The following is a 19,051-nucleotide window of genomic DNA, read 5'->3' on the forward strand; positions in this document are numbered from 1 at the left end:
AGAAATATGTTTGGTCCTTATCCCTGGTTCCTATCTAGAGGCAAAATTCCTGGAATTTTCAGAGTGGTAGGAATATCTTCTGTTATTTATAATGAGCCCCTTTGATAAGTCTGATTTATGCTAATGAGCTTCTGGATGGGCCATTCCACTTGTTGCAACCTAGAGATGATAGAACCAATTAGATTGTTGGAAATTTCAGCCCCACCCTCTTCCTCTGGGAATGTGTAGGAGCAGGAAAACATGCCCCATTAAATACTCTTCAGATTTGATGAGCTTCCAGGTTGCTGAACACGTGGTAGTGCTGGGAGGCCCCACAGGCCCAGGGAAAGCGCTGGAACTCTGTGTGCCCTCTCCCACACTGCCTCCCTCTACCCATCTATCTAAATGTATCCTTTATAATAAACTGCCAAACTCTTTCCTGAATTTTATGAACTGTCCTGGAAAATAATTCTAACCCAGGAAGAGGGTTGTGGGAACCTAGGTTTACAGCTGGTTGGTCAGAAGTAGGGTGGCTAGGACTTGGAATTGGCATCTGAAGTGGTGGCGGTTTCTGGGACTAAATCTTCAACCCATAAGATCTGATCTGACAGTTTCTCCAGGTAGATGGTGTCAGAAGTGAATTGGAGGACCTCAGGCTGGAGAGTCCACTGAAGGCCACGCTCGCACGTGCTGTGAGTGAGTGGGGAGTAGAGGGTACAGCAGTCTGAGTTTTCTTATTTTGCTCTACAACAGAGTAGACCTTTTATCTCCTCCAAGTCAATGATACTGAACTGCTTCCAGTGTAGTAGCAGATGGATAGAAAACATTGCCATCGTGCCATCTTTGGCCCTCAAACCAGTTCTGGACCCAGAGAAATGATGTACAAATTCACATTGTCAGGTGTGAGTTGGCTCCTGGAGATTTTGATTTATTAGGTCCAGATGGTGCCCAGGAATGTGTATGTTAAAGCCACTCCTCTCCCCACCAGGCTCTCTTCTTCCCATGATCTGATTCCAGGTTTGGAATCCATTGGCCTAGAGGTTTCCTAAAGAAGAGAGGTAAATCTTAGCCCAAGAGGTAGTAGAGGGGTGAACTTGAAAACAGTACGAGGACCGAAAAGCCAGCCACAGAAGACCACATTCCATGGTTCCTTTCATATGAAATGTTCAAAGTAAACAAATGATGTGAAAGAGCTTCTGTAAACTAATGGGTGTCACACAAGTCAGGCATCATCATATTGCCACAGTCTGGCTGGGCACAAAATAACCGAGCCACCACAAAAGCCTTGTAGATTCAAACAGCAGCTCTTTATTCCCGAACTGTCACCGGCAAGTTCTGGGGAAAATGCACACACTCCACCGGGCTCTGCATACTGGGAACTCAAGGAGTGGGTGCCTGAGGCAGCAGGATCCGCCCTATTCCCAGCAGGATCCACCTTAAACCTGGAACCGCCCTAATCCCAGCAGGATCCACCCTAAACCCCATCCACCCTGGTCCTTGAGCAGGGTCACCTTTCTCAAACATTCATGCAATGTCACTGCAAATGACCTGGGTCCAAGGCAAGCCCATCTCCACAATGGAGAGTCCTCCCTCTAAGCAACACTGGGTAGGCTGACAAGGAAATTGCCATGTGTCATTCCTACTTGGCTATGGCTCTCAGCATCATATGTGTAAGGTTGCTGAAAAGTTGGTCAGAGCCATCACTCCATGGTCCCTTCAGACTAAGTGACATTAAGTCATACTTGTTATTAGACGGTGAGAAGAGAGCCTGATGTTGTACCCCCACCCCACCCCCAGGGGTGAAGAGGGAAAAGAACATCCATGTCTTCTTATTTCATCTGGTATCAGGGGTTACCTGAAGGGGAATGGGTGAATGGCAAGTGACTGCTGATGGTTTTAGTTTCCTTCTTGGGTAATGAAAATGTTTTGAACTTTGATTATGGTGATAGTTATACAGGTATGAATTGTTTTGCTCGAATTCGGGACCCCCAGAAGATCACCAGAGACCAAGATCGATGTAAGCAGCAAAGAGGTGTTTATTGTGAGCTAGCTCGGTCCTCTGGGCGCACACAGCAAGTGGTGACGCTGAGAGGCCCCGAGCCCAGGGTTTGCAGCAGTTTTATACACTCTTTAGGGAAGGCAGGGACTTCACATACATCATAGCTTCTCTTAGCAAATCATCACATACCACGGGAAAATCGGAAAAAAACTCTAAAACATGATTAGCACAGTCACTGGTGGGAACAAGTTGGGTAGGGGTGATTGGCTAGTACAAGAGGAGGAGTCGTTTGAACTGATTGGTTTAGGGGAGTATGTGCTAAACTGCATGGTTTCCCAACATGTTATCAACCTCCATAAACTACTGGGAGGGTCATCTGGCATCCCAGGTATTTTCCTGGGATGCTGATTGGTGGCTGCTAGGGGGTTGCTATGGGTCCCCACCTAGCCTGACTGAGTCAGGGACACCTGGCACAGCAGATCTCTCCTGTTATTTGTAGATTAAAAACTCAGCAGGGTGGGTATGTGCCTAGGAGTGCTCTGTGGGGCTTTCCAAGGACAAGGGTCACGCCCCCTTCCTTGGACAGGCTTTGCTCTGAGGTAGAGGCTGGTTTTCCAGAATGGACTACAGTTCATTGATTTCTGCTCCTTGGAAGGGTGAATTATATCTCAATAAAGTAGTTTTTTAAAAATAGGCGATAAGAAAGGGAGAGGTTAAAAATACTTTTTAAAATTGGGAGGGGACAGTTGGGAAAACCAGAGGAAAGGCTGCAAATGGAAGCTTGGAAAGAGGCTCTTTAAAAATGCTTTTTATTTATTTTGTTCGCACATACAAACACACAATCTCTAGTTTTCTGAGAGTTATACTTCTGGGAATTCCAACTCCTAGAATACTGCCCTATAAAAGAAGCAGGCTTGGGGCTGGGATTATGGCTCAGCGGTAGAGCTCTCGCCTTGCATGTGCAAGGCCCTTTGTTCGATCCTCAGCAACACATAAAAATAATAGATAAATAAATAATAATAAAGTTATTGTGTCCAACTATAACTACAAAAAATAAATTAAAAAAAAAAGAAGCAGGCTTAAGAGAAAAATAACCTTTGGGGTCCCCTGTAAGCCATGGCCAGGACCTATTGGAAGACAATGGTACTAGAGAAAGAACTAAAGACCAGAAATTTAAAGTACAGTGTTTGGAAGGAGTTTTGTAATGAAAAAATGAAACTATTTTTCACAAATTTTAGATAATGAGTCCAGCTGAGCCAAGGCTTAGGATCAGTAACAGGTGTTCTCTTCCTCTTTGGCACAGGCATGGTGTAGGTATATAAATGCAGGTGGAGATACAGTTTGTTGGAAAGCACAGTAAGATCACCTGTGCCCATGTTCAGCTTCCACAGCAATAATGACACTGTTGGTTTGTAAACATAACCAAGGGCTTCATCCTTTTTATTAATGGCTTTCTGGGTTCTTTGGTATTTGTTATCACTGCAGCTCTTCTTTCTATTTGGTGTTAATGGGTCTGATGCGTCAGATTCTCTCTTATTTGTCACTGACTTTGATTTTGAGTATAGCGGTCGCCAGTATCACTTCTGAAGGCTTCCTGGGAGCCCATTTATTTTGCAAGATTTGTAGTTTCACTTCACGACTCATTTGTATCTGTGAGAGTCTGATAGAAACTGATGTTAATTATTAATTATGGAGGAAATAAGTCACAGAATTAATCTTATAAGTGGAGACTTTATTAATGAAAGTTTTTATTTAACAGTTCTTGCTTTCCCAGCCAACTGTGTGCCCCAGACGATGAATCTTTGTGCAAAATGAGGTGTCTGTATTCATTGGGGTGCTAGTTAAATCTTACTGTTTATTATACAATTTTAAAATGCGATCACCTCTTCTAAACATGCCAGAAGTAAAGTAGGAAGGTGGGCAGGATAGGGTGAGGTGGAGATTAGAGGCAGGGGCTGACATCCTGATAGTAAGGGCTCCTTTAATTCCATCTACCCCGGAAAGGGATAGTAATCTGCTCAGTAGTACTGCTAACTTGGTTGGCTCTGTTACTCCAAAGTCCTCAAGCTTCTAAAACTACATTTTACTGCCTTTCTGGCTGGGGGTGGAGTAGGTGTGGGGTGCAGGTTTTGATATCTAAAGGTGTCTCTTTTTTTCCTTTCCAATTTTTTTTTTTTTTTTTTGCAGAGCTGGGATTGAACCCAGGGGTATTCTACTGCATCCTCAGGCCTCTTTTAAAATTTTTTGGTCATTTACTTTGAGACAGGGTCTTGCCAAGTTGCTGAGGCTAGACTGGAACTGAGGCTAGACTGCCTCTGCCTCCCAAGTTGCTGTGATTATAGGCATGTGCCTCCACATCCTGCTTTTCATTTATCTTGTCAATCTTAATTCTGCACTGATACCAAATGAAATGTCAAGATATTGCTGTTCTTTTCCCTCTCCACCCTTAATATTGAAGGAGTGGGGGGCAGGGAGGCACAACACCAGGCTCTCTTCTCACCATTGAATAACATAGGTGATTTACAACTTAATGTAACTTAGTCTGAAGGGATCATGGAGTAGTGGCTCTGATCAACTCTTCAGCAGCCTTAACATTTATGATGATAACCTACTTGTGTGATGCTTATTGGTTTACAGATACTCTTTCACACCAGAAATTGCACAATTCCTGTAACTGTGCTGTGAAAGCCCTGCCCATTGTCATACACCTGTAATCCCAGTGGCTCAGGAGGCTGAGACTAGAGGATCACAAGTTTGAGGCCAGCCTCAGTGACTTAGCAAGGCCTTAGGTAACTTAGTGAGATTCTGTCTCAAAATAAAAATGGCTGGGGATGTAGCTCAGTGACAGAGTACCCTGGATTCAATCCCCAGTTCCAAAAGCAGAAAACCATGTCCTCGTTTAATCAGTGTACTTGGGCTTAAGAGTCTGAAAGGGAATTGCATGGCATTATGTATCTAAAACCTTCAGACCCAGGTCTTGTGCTACACTGCTTCTTTTCTTGAAGGACTTTCAACAACAGTAGCCTTACCAATATCCCTTTTTTAGTTGTAGGAGAGCCTGTGAACATTCCCCTCCATGATGGCTGCTGGACTGGTTGACTGTATTTAAAGGATATGTTTTAATGACATTTTAAAATCACAGTGCCTTAAAACTATACCATAATATAAATTCCTATGGGTAGCAGTTTTTGTCCTTTTACTTTCTAATAGTTAATGATTAATTTACTATTAATGGTTTAATATGGGTTGGTTTAAAATGTAAGCCTATGTATAATCTACCTTTTTTTTTTTTTTTTTAAGTCTAGCCTCTGTACGAAGCTGAAATCCATCACCATCATTCAAAAATGCAATGGAATCTACCACGGACTGTGTCTCGGCTGGCACACAGGACATGCTTGGAACCACAGAAAACTGGTCTCTTTGGACACCGCCAGAACTTAAAGGGACCATTACTTTTGAATAACACTGAATCTAAAGTAGTTTGGGTTGAAGATCCTCAAAAGCAATGGCTCCACTTACCTGCTGCCCAGTGCCTTGCAAAGGAGAGGAAGTCATCGGGTACTCAGATACCCCGACAGGGGGTCCTTCGCCAAGAACAGTGGGAGCAGGTGGTTTTGTCCAAGAGGGTTTTGTCGTCCAGTGCCACAGGCAAAGGGACTCCCTCAGAAAAAAAGGAAGAGCTTGATCCTTTACAAGACAAATCTATTAGTCTTTATCAGCGATTTAAGAGAACATTGAGGCAATATGGGAAAGTTTTGATTCCTGTGCATCTAATAACTTCTGGTATTTGGTTTGGAACATTTTATTATGCAGCCATAAAGTAAGTTTTGCTTGATTGACTGCCCTTCACTAATTTATTAGAATGGTCATCTTACTTTTAGTCTTAAATATATATATTTTTAATGCTTTAGTGTCTTTCATTGATAGAAGCTAATTGCTTTTTGTAGCTGTTTTTCACATTTACTAAGAATGACTAATGTTTGCTTTCTGCACACAGGCATTTTGCTACATTTTCTGCATCATCTCATTTAATTCTCATGGTGATTTAATGATATAAGTAGTGCAATTCTTTCCTTTTTATGAATGAAACCAATAACTCCAGAGGTAGAACCTGGACAGAAACCCCAGTCAGGCTCCTCACTGCTGTGCTGACGTCATCTGCACACATATCAGAGTCCAGAAGTAAAGTACGAGTCTCAGAAATTTGGTAGCACTATTAGTTCCTTACTTAACGTATTTCTTACAGTGTTTAAAAATCTGGAAAGATACCTGTCTTCTTGGATGTGTGGTTTTGGTGGGAAATTCCAAAACCTGTCTACTATTTGTTGTTTACGCAAAGAATGGAACCACTGACAGACTTGGGCTCTGACATTACTCACCCAAGTAAGTGTCAGGGAAGGGCAGCTTGTGATCAGAAGTGAATCTGGAAGGCATGGCTTCCTCCCAGTTTTGTAGAACACAAAATCTCTAAGTCCATCATTCTTTAAGTTAAACACAGTTCCTTTTATGGTAAGGTGTATTTGTGGTGCTATGGCTGGTGGTGCATAAGCCACCAGTGCTCATGTCCTGGCAGGGCCATGTGCCTGGCCTCGGGAGCCAGAGGGATGGCTTTGCCGCTTCATTCAGCTCTCTTGATGGACTTAGAATTACTTTACCCTTCCCAGAGTCCACTGGCTTTCAGCATTCTGTTTTACTTCATGGCTTGGTGTTGAGGCAGTAATGAGACACAGTGGCTGAGAATGTGAAGCTGCCCTTGGCAAAACGTACTGCCTCCCAAGATGGTGGAATGGAGTCTGCTTATTAGGAAACATGGGGTTCCAGATGCCTCTTAGCACCAGTTCTGAAAGGATGGGCTTTCTTTACCTTGTATAATTGACGCTATTCTCTTCCTCTTCATAAAGAATTATTCTTTCTGAAGAAGAACTTTATATACTTTATGGAATTATTTCTTTGTTTATTAATGACATTTTCTGAACATGTTTAATATTTATAGAACTCTTCAAAACTGCCCTTATGTTTTTGGCAGAACATAAAATTTATACCATTTTTAAATAAAAGTTATTATAGGCATTCAGTCCCACATGATTCTACACAGTGAATTTTTTTCTTGAGCCACTAAGGATTCTTTTGAAAGAAGTTTTGATACTTATTTGTTCCTTCTGGCCTTAGAGGGAGAAAACCTAGGGTTTTAATTAATTGGATACAAGATCCTCATTTGGGCTAATAAAAATAATTATTTTATTGCTGCTGCTTAAGATTTCTTCAGGTGAGGCAGTTGTGGGGGATGATTCTGTCATCTCTTATGAAATACATCCTCTTAGCTTCATCCCTTCTCCTCTTTTTCTGCAGAAGACTTCTGTCTAACCATGGTGGTCAGACTGACCACTTCATAACTGTATGCCTTAGCTGGCAGTGCTGCCAGCCGGGACTCCTAGCTCAGTTCTGGTACAGCCTCCCCTGGCTGAGTGATGGAACACGGGGTCCGATGCCTCCAGAACCATCCTCCTTAGTGTTTTTACTAGATACATAGACTTCAAAATAAAGATTGATGTGTTTTAAGTGAAGACTTAATCGCAAGTAATAATTAGAAAATAGAATTCATTGATGAAATTAAAAAAAAGTTAGGATATGTTCAAATTGCAGATTATCTTTCACTGAGAGATTATTTTATTGCAAAATAGAAGTTAATTGTATTAAATACAGTTTTTTTAATCCAGCCACCAAGAGTCTAGTTATATTTTAGGAAGGCCCCACACACCCCCAACTGGAAAAATGTCTGTTGTATGCTTGTTACTTAGTATTAAAAGCTTGGTGGCTGGAAGGATGAGCATCTGCCATCAGGCAGCATTACTGACCAGGTTTGTCTCAGTTACTCAGCAGCCAGCATGCTGCCTTTCTAGGCACCAGAGAGCACAGTGTTGTTCTATATTTAGTTAGAAAGTTCTGAGGCTTTTGAAATACTTTATTTTAGGAGCAGCTAAAGTAAAAGATTGTATTTTGTGTTGAGCTTTGTTGCTGCCTGTGTCCTCTAACCAGCAGAAGAGTTCTTCTGATCAACACGGCCCAGTAGTGACAGTGTTGCCCCTGCCTTTAGAAGCCTGTATCTGGGGGCTCTTTCTGGTTCCTGAAGGTGCAGATGCACACTCAGCCAGGGTCCAGGCTGATGTGCACTGTACTCTCTCCGGGCAGTGAATGTGCTTTGACCTGTACGTCTTTTGAGCCACCTGTAGAGCTGCCAGGCTGTGGGAGCTTCAGAGTAGAAGGTGACAGTGGGCATTCCTGTTTGACTTGGACCCTCATTAACCATGTGCTTATTTCCTTATCAGTAGCTTGCAATGTTATACCTTGTGCAAGGTGTGTGAGTTTGTTATCTCATTTTTATGATAAAGGAGTTTTTTTAATCACTTGGGTTTTGTTTTTTTTGTTGTTGTTTTTTTTGCCAATTGTATCTTTTTTCCTTCATTTTATGATGTTAAATGTATAAATTTTATACAATGGGTTTAATTGGAAACTAGGAAATAATTAAATAATTTCATAATGGTATCGTGGGTGATAGAAGAATAAAAGTAGCTTGTTATGGCAGGATGTTACCACATAACTACTCTAGTGACTTGGTTAGATCCATATACAAAAGCCAGCTCTAGTGGCAGACCTTACCTTAGTGGGATGTGTGGTAGCTTTTTCACAGCTATGGCACATACTAAGCAGATCTGCGTAGAGCAGGGAAGGTTTATTTTGGCTCATGGCTTCAGAGGTTTCAGTCAGTGGCCTGGCTCCAAGGTGGAAGCATGGTGGGACGGAGTGACAAAAGAGGGTTGTTCAGCTCATGGCAGCCACAAAGTAGAGAGCAAGGAGGGACAATCGTAGTCCCCAGGGGCACGTTCGTAAGGCCCTACTCCAGCTAGGTTTCACCTCCCACTAATGTAATCACGTTATTAATTGGTCAATGGATTGATCCACTGATGAGGTCAGAGTCCTCACGATGTAATCACTTTCTTAAATCCCCACCCACCTCTGAACACTGCTGCCCTGGAGACCCAGCCTTTAAGATCCAGCACCTGCGTCTTTGGGGAACATTTTACATCCAAACCATAACAGGGTATTATTATTATCTAGAAAGAGATTTGGAAAAGAATTAAAGGTGCAGATAGACAAAATCAGATTGAACTTAAAGAGTTGATTTTAAAATTTATCTCCAAATGTTCCTTCCACTGTTCAGATTTCCTTTTATTTTTTATAATAGGTAATTTTAATGGTCCTTCCTTGATGTCCATCAGCAATGTCTACTGAAAATATTCCCTGGTCACTTAGTATCATTGGTGAAATCACAAAAGAGCTACACCTTTTCTCTAGTTCATCAAATTATTCTTTAATATTAAAAAAAGAAATTTATAATGACCATGATAAGGGTCAGGCAATTCCCTTTTTTGATGAAAGAGGGTAAGACACAGTCATAGAGTAGCCATCTGGGACCCTCCTTAACCAAGAGGAAAGCTCAGAAACACCAAGAGTGGGATAGAGGGACATTATGTTCCCCTTGCAGTGATGCTCCAGCTGGACACAGCTCCACCTATCAATGGCCTGGGGGAGATGTCAACCTGAGGCCAGTTATGAGAAAACAATCACAGAAACCCAAACTGAGCAGTGCCATACCCGCAGCCAGCTGCCTGCTTCAAGTTACCAGTGCCAAGAAAGAAACCCTGGAAACATGTCCGGGAGGAAGGAGACTAGAACAAGGGAAAATAGGACGACTGGGACAATTTAGGGGATTTTAATGTAGATTTTGTATTCACTTACCACATACTATTGTGTGTGCTAAATTTCCTAAAGGTGATGATTACGTGAAGTTTACACAGGTGAATGTCCTTGTTCTGATTTGGGGTGGAGGTTTGTAGTGTCTGCAAAACCTGTGCACTGAGAGAGTGGGAGGACAAGGGCAAGTGTAGTCAGGAAACTGAAAATGCCCATGCTGGGGCTCGCCAGCTCAGCATGGAGGCCCGTCTCCCCCTCCCCTCCAAGAATTCATTGCAGTGTGTAGTAATTGTTCTTTACCTGCCTTTCAGGTCTTAGAATGGAATCATCCTTTTAGAATAATTGAGTTTCCGCAAACCCACAGAATCATTTATTCTCTGTGTAATAGCACAATAAGTGATATTAAAATATTCTTTGCTCTTATGATAATGGTATAGACTTGACATGAATTGTTAAAGGTAAAAATCTTATGTCTTGAAATGTGAGTTGGGTCATTGTAAAGAAGTAATATTTGGGTGAGGAAACAAAGATCAGGTAAACGACTCTGAGCCTCCTCTTAATTTACTTAAAGCTATTGATTTTGTTCTAATAAATGCTTCTACTTGCTAAATATGCTAATTAGGACATCTGTGTTTAGATGGTGAGACATGGCACTACTCAGAGGCTTGTGTGGCTACTGTATATTGTGTTTTGAATAAGATGTTGTCTTAGAAGTGCTTAATAATGCAGAATTAGCTTTTAAACAAAATTTATAAACAAATTATGGTAAATTTGTGGTTGTGTGTTTTCAGATAATCTCTGAAGGCTTTTTATGTATAACTTCCTTGTGCTTCTCTCATAGAGGAGTGAATGTCATTCCTTTTCTGGAGTTCCTCGGGCTGCCTGACAGCGTCGTGAACATCCTGAAAAACTCCCAGAGTGGAAATGCCCTGACGGCATATGCCATGTTCAAGGTGGGTGCCACGGCGGACAGCATCCCTCCCTGCGAGACTGCCTGTCAGATCTTCATAGTTCTAGTGACTTAAGTTGCATTTCATCCTTTACGTGTCTGATGAATAACTCAAGTCATACAGTTTCCAAGTACAAATAAAATGATGGCTCTAGGAGAAGTGCCTTAAGAAAAGCTGGACCGTGACCTGCCGTGGTAGGCCACTGGGCGGCTGTGTGTTTTCAGGGCTTTCTGGATAGTTCCCCTGTTGACACTTTGTCTTTCCTTCATCAGAGCTCCACAGGCCACCTGACGTGTTAGCAGGAGTCAGCATGTAGCCTCCTGTTTACAGTAACTCACCTTTTGTAATGTAGCTCACCTTTTCTTAGTAAATGAAGTAGTGAAGTTTAATTGAAATTGTTTTATGTGATGAACTTTTCTTAGATTTGTCAGATGTCCTTTTACACATGAATGATCTATAACTGCTCTGGATTCAGACAACATCATGACTCTAGTTTCTACTCACACAGGTCTTTATTTTGGAAGGAAAGGCTCCTTGTAAATTGTGACATTTAGCCAAATTAATCTCATTTTGTTTAGTTCACAAAATCTTATGAGGTTCTATGATGCTTCTACCTAAGGGAAGAAAACAGGTAAAAAATGTTTGGAAATTAGATGTTATTTTACTTCTATTGTATAAAAATGCCTAGAATTAGAATTTATAGTATTATTCAAAAATAGCATTGTTTCATTCTGTCATCCTTATTAGAGTCCTCTTGAAATTTTAGATTTCCTTTTATAATAATGACTTGAGGGCCAAAGCTTAATTGCTAGCGTTTTTCTACATTAAAATGTATTAAATTCATAAATTATCAAGTTTCTAATTACATGGGTATAATTTAGCCTTAATATACCAAACTAGCATGATGACAGTTTAAGCTATTTCCCTGATCCTCTTTGTTCCTTGTCCCAGGCACCTGTATCCTCTCTTTAAGTTCATGTCAGTCTCTGTGAGGTTTTCTTTTTAAGTGCTTGTTTTCTTTATTTGATTATGAGCTTCAAGGAATTCAGGATCATACCTTCATTCTCTTTGTTTTTACTGTTCCTGAGACTACATTTTGTAGGCAGAACCGTGCTCGGCCTGGGTTTAGGAAGCAGAGACTGACTGGTGCAGTAGTGTGGGCTGGGAAATGAGGGGACTTTCCTGAGTGTTTTCTGTAATGCACAGTTTCCCAAAAAGGACAACAGGCAGAGATGTCTTGCTTCCTCCAGTCAAAGCCCCAAAATGGCGTGTGGCCAAGGCGAGGAAGGTGGCTGGGTGCACACCTGAGCTCCCTCTTGCTCATTAAATGCACCTATAGTTTCATGGGTCAGACTCACCAGCCCCTGCTCTGAACCAAGTGCCATCTTAGGTATTGGGCAAACACCAGTTAAATAGAACAGCACAAAATACCTGTCTGTGCAGAGCATAGACTTCAGTTGTGTGGGGACAGACTGGGGAAGCATTTGGAGAGACGAAAAAGATTAAGTTAAAAATGTAGACAAACAGTGTGTGCAGCATTTAGATGGTGGTAAGTGCTAAGAAGAAAGAATTAACCATGAACGGAGTATGTGATGTATGTATGTGTGTGTTTTCGGAGGCAGGGGTGCAATTGTAGAGGGAAGGTGCGATTGAGAAGTTCAGAGCGTGGTCAGGCAGCTCCAAGGGAGAAGTGTTCCAAGCAGAGGAAACCACAAGGACCAAGTCCTGAGACTATAGAGACTGGGGGTGTTTGGAGGCTAGTGGGAAGCCATTGTGCCTGGAATGAGTGAGTGTGAGAGAGATGAGAGAGCCAGATCAGTCACTCACTGTAGGCACTTAGGCACTATTGTGAGGACTTCAGCTTTGCCTCTAAGGGCATGGAAAGTTATTGGGCAAGTTTAAGCACTTGATCTCTGTTTCAGCAAAATCACTTGGACTGCCATGCCAATAGGCAAGAGCAGGGTGGAGGCAGAGGGAGCTGGCGTGAAGCTGGTGCAGTGGCTAGGCTGGAGTTCTGGTGGCCAGGTACCTGTGGTGGAAGGAGAGGCTGTCAGAAATAGATGGATTCTGGATGTATTTTGAAGGAACTAATTGGTTTTTCGGATTGTTTGGATGCAACTTACATAAGAGAAAGGGGGGGGGGGGGTGGTCTAANTGTGTTTTCTTTTATACTAACAACTTCTACTTCAGTTGCAGAGGAGGAAATGGCCCTTTCAGAGGCCGCTGCAAGAGATTGCCTCGTGGCTATCCTGCACAATCCCTACTGTTTGGCAGGATTTTCCTATCAAATGTAAATTTTAGATTTCCTTTTATAATAATGACTTGAGGGCCAAAGCTTAATTGCTAGCGTTTTTCTACATTAAAATGTATTAAATTCATAAATTATCAAGTTTCTAATTACATGGGTATAATTTAGCCTTAATATACCAAACTAGCATGATGACAGTTTAAGCTATTTCCCTGATCCTCTTTGTTCCTTGTCCCAGGCACCTGTATCCTCTCTTTAAGTTCATGTCAGTCTCTGTGAGGTTTTCTTTTTAAGTGCTTGTTTTCTTTATTTGATTATGAGCTTCAAGGAATTCAGGATCATACCTTCATTCTCTTTGTTTTTACTGTTCCTGAGACTACATTTTGTAGGCAGAACCGTGCTCGGCCTGGGTTTAGGAAGCAGAGACTGACTGGTGCAGTAGTGTGGGCTGGGAAATGAGGGGACTTTCCTGAGTGTTTTCTGTAATGCACAGTTTCCCAAAAAGGACAACAGGCAGAGATGTCTTGCTTCCTCCAGTCAAAGCCCCAAAATGGCGTGTGGCCAAGGCGAGGAAGGTGGCTGGGTGCACACCTGAGCTCCCTCTTGCTCATTAAATGCACCTATAGTTTCATGGGTCAGACTCACCAGCCCCTGCTCTGAACCAAGTGCCATCTTAGGTATTGGGCAAACACCAGTTAAATAGAACAGCACAAAATACCTGTCTGTGCAGAGCATAGACTTCAGTTGTGTGGGGACAGACTGGGGAAGCATTTGGAGAGACGAAAAAGATTAAGTTAAAAATGTAGACAAACAGTGTGTGCAGCATTTAGATGGTGGTAAGTGCTAAGAAGAAAGAATTAACCATGAACGGAGTATGTGATGTATGTATGTGTGTGTTTTCGGAGGCAGGGGTGCAATTGTAGAGGGAAGGTGCGATTGAGAAGTTCAGAGCGTGGTCAGGCAGCTCCAAGGGAGAAGTGTTCCAAGCAGAGGAAACCACAAGGACCAAGTCCTGAGACTATAGAGACTGGGGGTGTTTGGAGGCTAGTGGGAAGCCATTGTGCCTGGAATGAGTGAGTGTGAGAGAGATGAGAGAGCCAGATCAGTCACTCAGCTTTGCCTCTAAGGGCATGGAAAGTTATTGGGCAAGTTTAAGCACTTGATCTCTGTTTCAGCAAAATCACTTGGACTGCCATGCCAATAGGCAAGAGCAGGGTGGAGGCAGAGGGAGCTGGCGTGAAGCTGGTGCAGTGGCTAGGCTGGAGTTCTGGTGGCCAGGTACCTGTGGTGGAAGGAGAGGCTGTCAGAAATAGATGGATTCTGGATGTATTTTGAAGGAACTAATTGGTTTTTCGGATTGTTTGGATGCAACTTACATAAGAGAAAGGGGGGGGGGTGTGGTCTAAGCTATCTCCTTGGTTTTTGGCCTCAGCAACTGTGATGGAAAAGACTGAGAGGATCAGGTCTGGATGGACAGTTGAGGTCCACAGGTGAGTTTTGAGTATTAAGTTTTGGGATCAAGTCGACATGCAAGTGGAAATGAGTAGAATATACTAGAATTCATGGAAGGGGTTCAGTCTGGGGATGAAAATTTAGGAATTCTCATTGTACAGATGGCACTAAAGATATGAAAGTGGACAAGTCAGCATAGGGATGAGAAAGGGAAGGTATGGGGACCGCGTATTGTCATGCTGTGCTCAAACACAAGTGTACAACAGGCATCCACAAGCTGACAGGAAGCCAGGTGGGGTGGTCCTGGCACTCTGTGCAAGATGCACAGAGGAGCTGCCGTGGGGGGGTCAGGCTGAGCTGGGGCTGGTTATATTTGACAGTGGGTTTGGTTTCCTAGAAGTTTGGGAGCTGATGCAAGTGGGTGGTGGGGAGGCCATATGGGAGCCTGCCAGAGCCAGGGCAGGGGCAGAGAGAGTTCGTGCAGCTCTCCTGCAGCTGGATCCACATGTAATGGCAGCCCCTTTGCCTGGGTGAGTCCCTTCAGCCAATTCATCTCCTGTTTGGTTACAGTCCTTAAATCTCTGTGACTTCACGGAATCTCCTGGCTAGACTTCTAAGCCTTAGGTGAATTGTGAGGAGAAAGTAGCATTCAGCCTGGAAGAGTCAAAGGAGCAAGGAGCAGGATGTGGAGTGAGACTAAATTCAGCAGAGAAACCTTTGGCCCTCGTTCCAATCCATCACTGAAGAAGTTGGCCCAGTTGGGAGCATAGAAGCAGGTGTGCCTTTGTTATTGTTTGGGGCACCAAGCCCTTTTTCTGATTTCCAGGTGAACATGCCCCCCAGGCCTACTAGTGTGAGGGTAAGGGCATCAGTGTTGTGGACTGCAGTAATTCTTTAAGTCATGGGTTAGTATAGGGACAAACACTGGTAAAGTGAGTTCACAGAAGAAGCATCCCTTGTTAGGATAGAAAAGATTATAGAATGTTGCTACATTACTCTTGTGAAGCAATGAATTATTTGTACATTGGTTATTACCAGGAATGTAAATTTCAACTTAATTTTATTCATAGTCATAATCATGTGCTGATCTGCCTGTTGGCTTTTTTCTTAAGATTGCAACACCCGCGCGCTACACCGTGACCTTGGGAGGAACCTCCTTTACCGTGAAGTATTTGCGCAGTCATGGATACATGTCCACACCACCCCCTGTCAAGGAGTATCTACAAGACAGGATGGAAGAGACCAAGGAGCTCATCACAGAGAAAATGGAAGAGACCAAGGATAGACTCACTGAAAAACTACATGAAACCAAAGAAAAAGTTTCTTTTAAGAAAAAAGTGGAATAGGGTGCCTTGTATAACAAATTATAGAAAGTTCCTGCACTTTAACCCTCTGAAGACTTTGGGCAAAGATAACAAGCTTCTGATTATTTTTTGATTAGTTGCCTAAGTAGACCAGTTCTCTGAGGGTTAAAGAATTAAGATACCTTTTTAAAGTTTTTAAAGTTAAATATCCTACAAAAATCAGTGTTTAAGAGGAAGAAATGAGCCTAGTATAGGATTGTATATCAGTGGCAGAAGGAAGCAGTGGCTACTGTTTTAGAATCCAGGGTTCTCTTCCTGGGTTTTCAGGATCTCTCTGCTTCATGTTCTCCAGTGTGTGCAGACCAGACCGTTGACTTCTTGAATAACCGTGGCCCGTAGGCAGAGTGCCGATACTGGGGCTTAGTCTTCGTGTTATTCATTAAGGTTTTAACTATATTCAGTTCTCTGTGGAGACAGACTTGCACCTATGAATAGGAGGGTATTAGACTTTCTATGAAAAAGATCTAAAGTTTACTTACTAGTTAAAAATATAATCTTATATGAAGAAAGTGGAATAAAAATTGGATCCTATATGTAAATAAGATGAATTGGTTACATATAAGTGAAAAATGGACCCTTTCGAGATGATTTTTACCTGAAGCTTGTCAAAATCACTTTTTTAAAGCAATTATACAGCCAAAATGCTTTTTCAAAATTGGGTATTGGTTGTGGTCACTTAGAATATCACTTTCCAGTGAATCACTTCCTGTCGTCTTTACCTAATCTTTCAAGGAGAATTGAAGGTTTTATTAAGTTTATGGTTGAAATCAGATCTTCTTCAATAGCATCTCAGGCTCATGATTCCCAGCAGGGAGAGATTTGTGAGACCACAGGTGAGACCAGGATACTGTGGGGACAGCACTGCCCCTGGGCCAGAGGGGCCTCCTCCCAGAAAGGTAGTGCGACCTCCCAGTATCCAGTCTCAGAGTTGGTGTTGATTTCATATGGAGTGAATCTTACAGTTGTGGCTGCTGCTTTCTCTCACATTGAAGGAAAATACCCTTGCTTTAGTGTTCTACTTGATTGTTTTATAGCAAATCTATCACTATCATTAAACTCTTTGCTTAGAATGAAATCTAGTGGTTGTCAGAAACTATGATTGGGGGTGTACTTGGGTATGTGTGTGTTTTCTTTTATACTAACAACTTCTACTTCAGTTGCAGAGGAGGAAATGGCCCTTTCAGAGGCCGCTGCAAGAGATTGCCTCGTGGCTATCCTGCACAATCCCTACTGTTTGGCAGGATTTTCCTATCAAATGTAAAGTTTAGAAAATAGTTCAAGGCTGGGACTATAGCTCAGTGGCCTAGCATGTGTGAGGCACTGGGTTCGATCATAAGCACTACATAAAAATAAATAAATAAAGTCATTGTATCCATCTTCAACTAAAGAAAAACATTAAAAAAAAAAAAAGAAAGAGTTCAAAGGGCAAAAATGTTGCATTTGACACCTCAGATTGCTCTGTAGGAAGTCCCTCAGGGACTGTGCCGTGTGGTTAGAATCTTCTTGGGTTGGGGAGTGGCGCAGGCACAGTGGTGCCTCTGCTTTGCTGGTGCGGGGTGCAGTGGGCTGCCTCATGTTGATGGCACAGTGTCAGATTTAAATATGGTTACACATGTGAGCATGTCTGTAAAACAACTGGGATATGAAACGCTAAGATAGTAACAAATTTCTTGTTTCTTTTTGTCCACTTGAGTGAATCTTACAGTTTCACTGGGTTAAAATTGGTGTTACATGGAATTCTTTTTCCTAAGATAGTTTCCTTTTACCTTTCACAATTTACAGGGGATATTAATTATAAGGATAAGTTGGGTTTATTAGACGTTATTGATGATTTTGAGACTAAAATTTGCTTTTCCTGAGTAGGTATCTTTTATTAAGTCTATCTGAGTTTTGTCAGCTGTCCAGTTTCATAATTGTGTTTATCGAGATGCAGAAAATCAGATACTGCTTAGGCATGCTTTGAAGGTGTGTGGTTAAAAAAAACAAAAAAAAAAAAAAAATCCTCTGAAGATTTGGGAAGTTCTGTGGTCATTATTTAGCATCATGATGGAGTGATAAAAATGTTGTTGCCAGCATATTCTTAATTTCTCCTTAAGGCTACAGAGAGCTTAGAGAAAGGGGCCCTTTAGTATATTGAGTTGGCAGTATTTGTTGATAGTTGGCTTAGTACCTCAGGGCTCCATGAGGCAGAACATCATGGTGGAAAAGTGTGGCAGAGGGAAACAGAGAGAGGTCTCCACTTGCCAGCAGATCATAGTAATGTGCCAAGTTAAATTATCTAATGTGTAAAATATACCGTGCATTGTGTATAATGAGCCTCTTTCATTTGCAGTGGGCCTTATGCTTTGGATTCATTCACCTACGGCTGCTTGAGCCGAGAGAGGCCGAGCAGCCTGCGCCTGATGTGCCAGTCCACACTCACTGGGAGGTAGCTTATGTAAAATGGACAGAAAGGGTTTGCTTAACAAATTAATAATAACTAAATAATTAAAATTAACAATACATTAGGTGAGAGACTTAGTTTTATTCAAGGATAAGAGCAAAACCAACCTTTGAAAGTGTAGTAACATCAGGAAATGTCCATTACTGAGGCAGCCTTCCTGTTGCTCCTTGCTCTCCCTTCATTCACATCTTCTGTTCTGAACCTTAACCAACTTCAATGCTAGAAAATTATCTTTGGAAAACAGGTGCATGTGGTAGGTGCCTCTCAGGCCTGGTGCAGGTGTATGTGCAAGTGGCGGTGGCAGGGTAGCCTCAGGGCCCCAGTGCTTCTGTGGACTCATCCCATTCCTGAGGAACGCAGGGACACTCCTCTGCCAGTGACTGGTGCTGTCACTCAGCTCCTAGAGCAAGAACTCGGCTTCACCCTTGTTACTTTATGAACTTTTCCTTCACTTTTTAATCAAATACAATAGTGAAAGCTAACCTTTTACTCCATTTTTGACAATTTCATAAAGCATGGCACATGAAATAATGACAATTCTGTATCTTCCCTTATACCAATTGATCTGTAACTCCTTAAAACCAACCTCAGATTCTTTTTTGCTTTTTCTTTTTTACAAAGGAAATGCAGCATTTTCTGTGTACACACGTATTTCAGCTTTTACCTTGTTTACACTTCTGAGTACTAGATTTGAGATTCTATGAGGGAAGCGTATTTTTACTAATTTGAATTGTGTTGAGTTTAAATCAATATTTTCTTTTCTTTGGACACTTTAATATATGACTTGCTTTACTTCTATAAGAACAGTGGCTACTCTGATTCTCTCAGGCAATGGGTGTGATAATCTGTCACTGAGAGTCCTCT

General features: G+C 42.1%; 1 protein-coding gene across 1 annotated transcript; it reads left to right on the forward strand.

Moving 5' to 3' along the window:
• Positions 1-5,246: 5,246 nt before the first annotated feature.
• On the forward strand, positions 5,247-16,819 carry Fam210a (family with sequence similarity 210 member A). Its single transcript, XM_015506052.2, has 3 exons — positions 5,247-5,798; positions 10,572-10,683; positions 15,493-16,819. The coding sequence occupies exons 1-3, from the start codon at positions 5,323-5,325 to the stop codon at positions 15,724-15,726; spliced, it is 822 nt and encodes a 273-aa protein (XP_015361538.1). The 5' UTR covers positions 5,247-5,322; the 3' UTR covers positions 15,727-16,819.
• Positions 16,820-19,051: the final 2,232 nt, after the last annotated feature.

This window comes from Marmota marmota, unplaced genomic scaffold (assembly GCF_001458135.2).
Source record: "Marmota marmota marmota unplaced genomic scaffold, marMar, whole genome shotgun sequence".
NCBI lineage: Eukaryota > Metazoa > Chordata > Mammalia > Rodentia > Sciuridae > Marmota > Marmota marmota.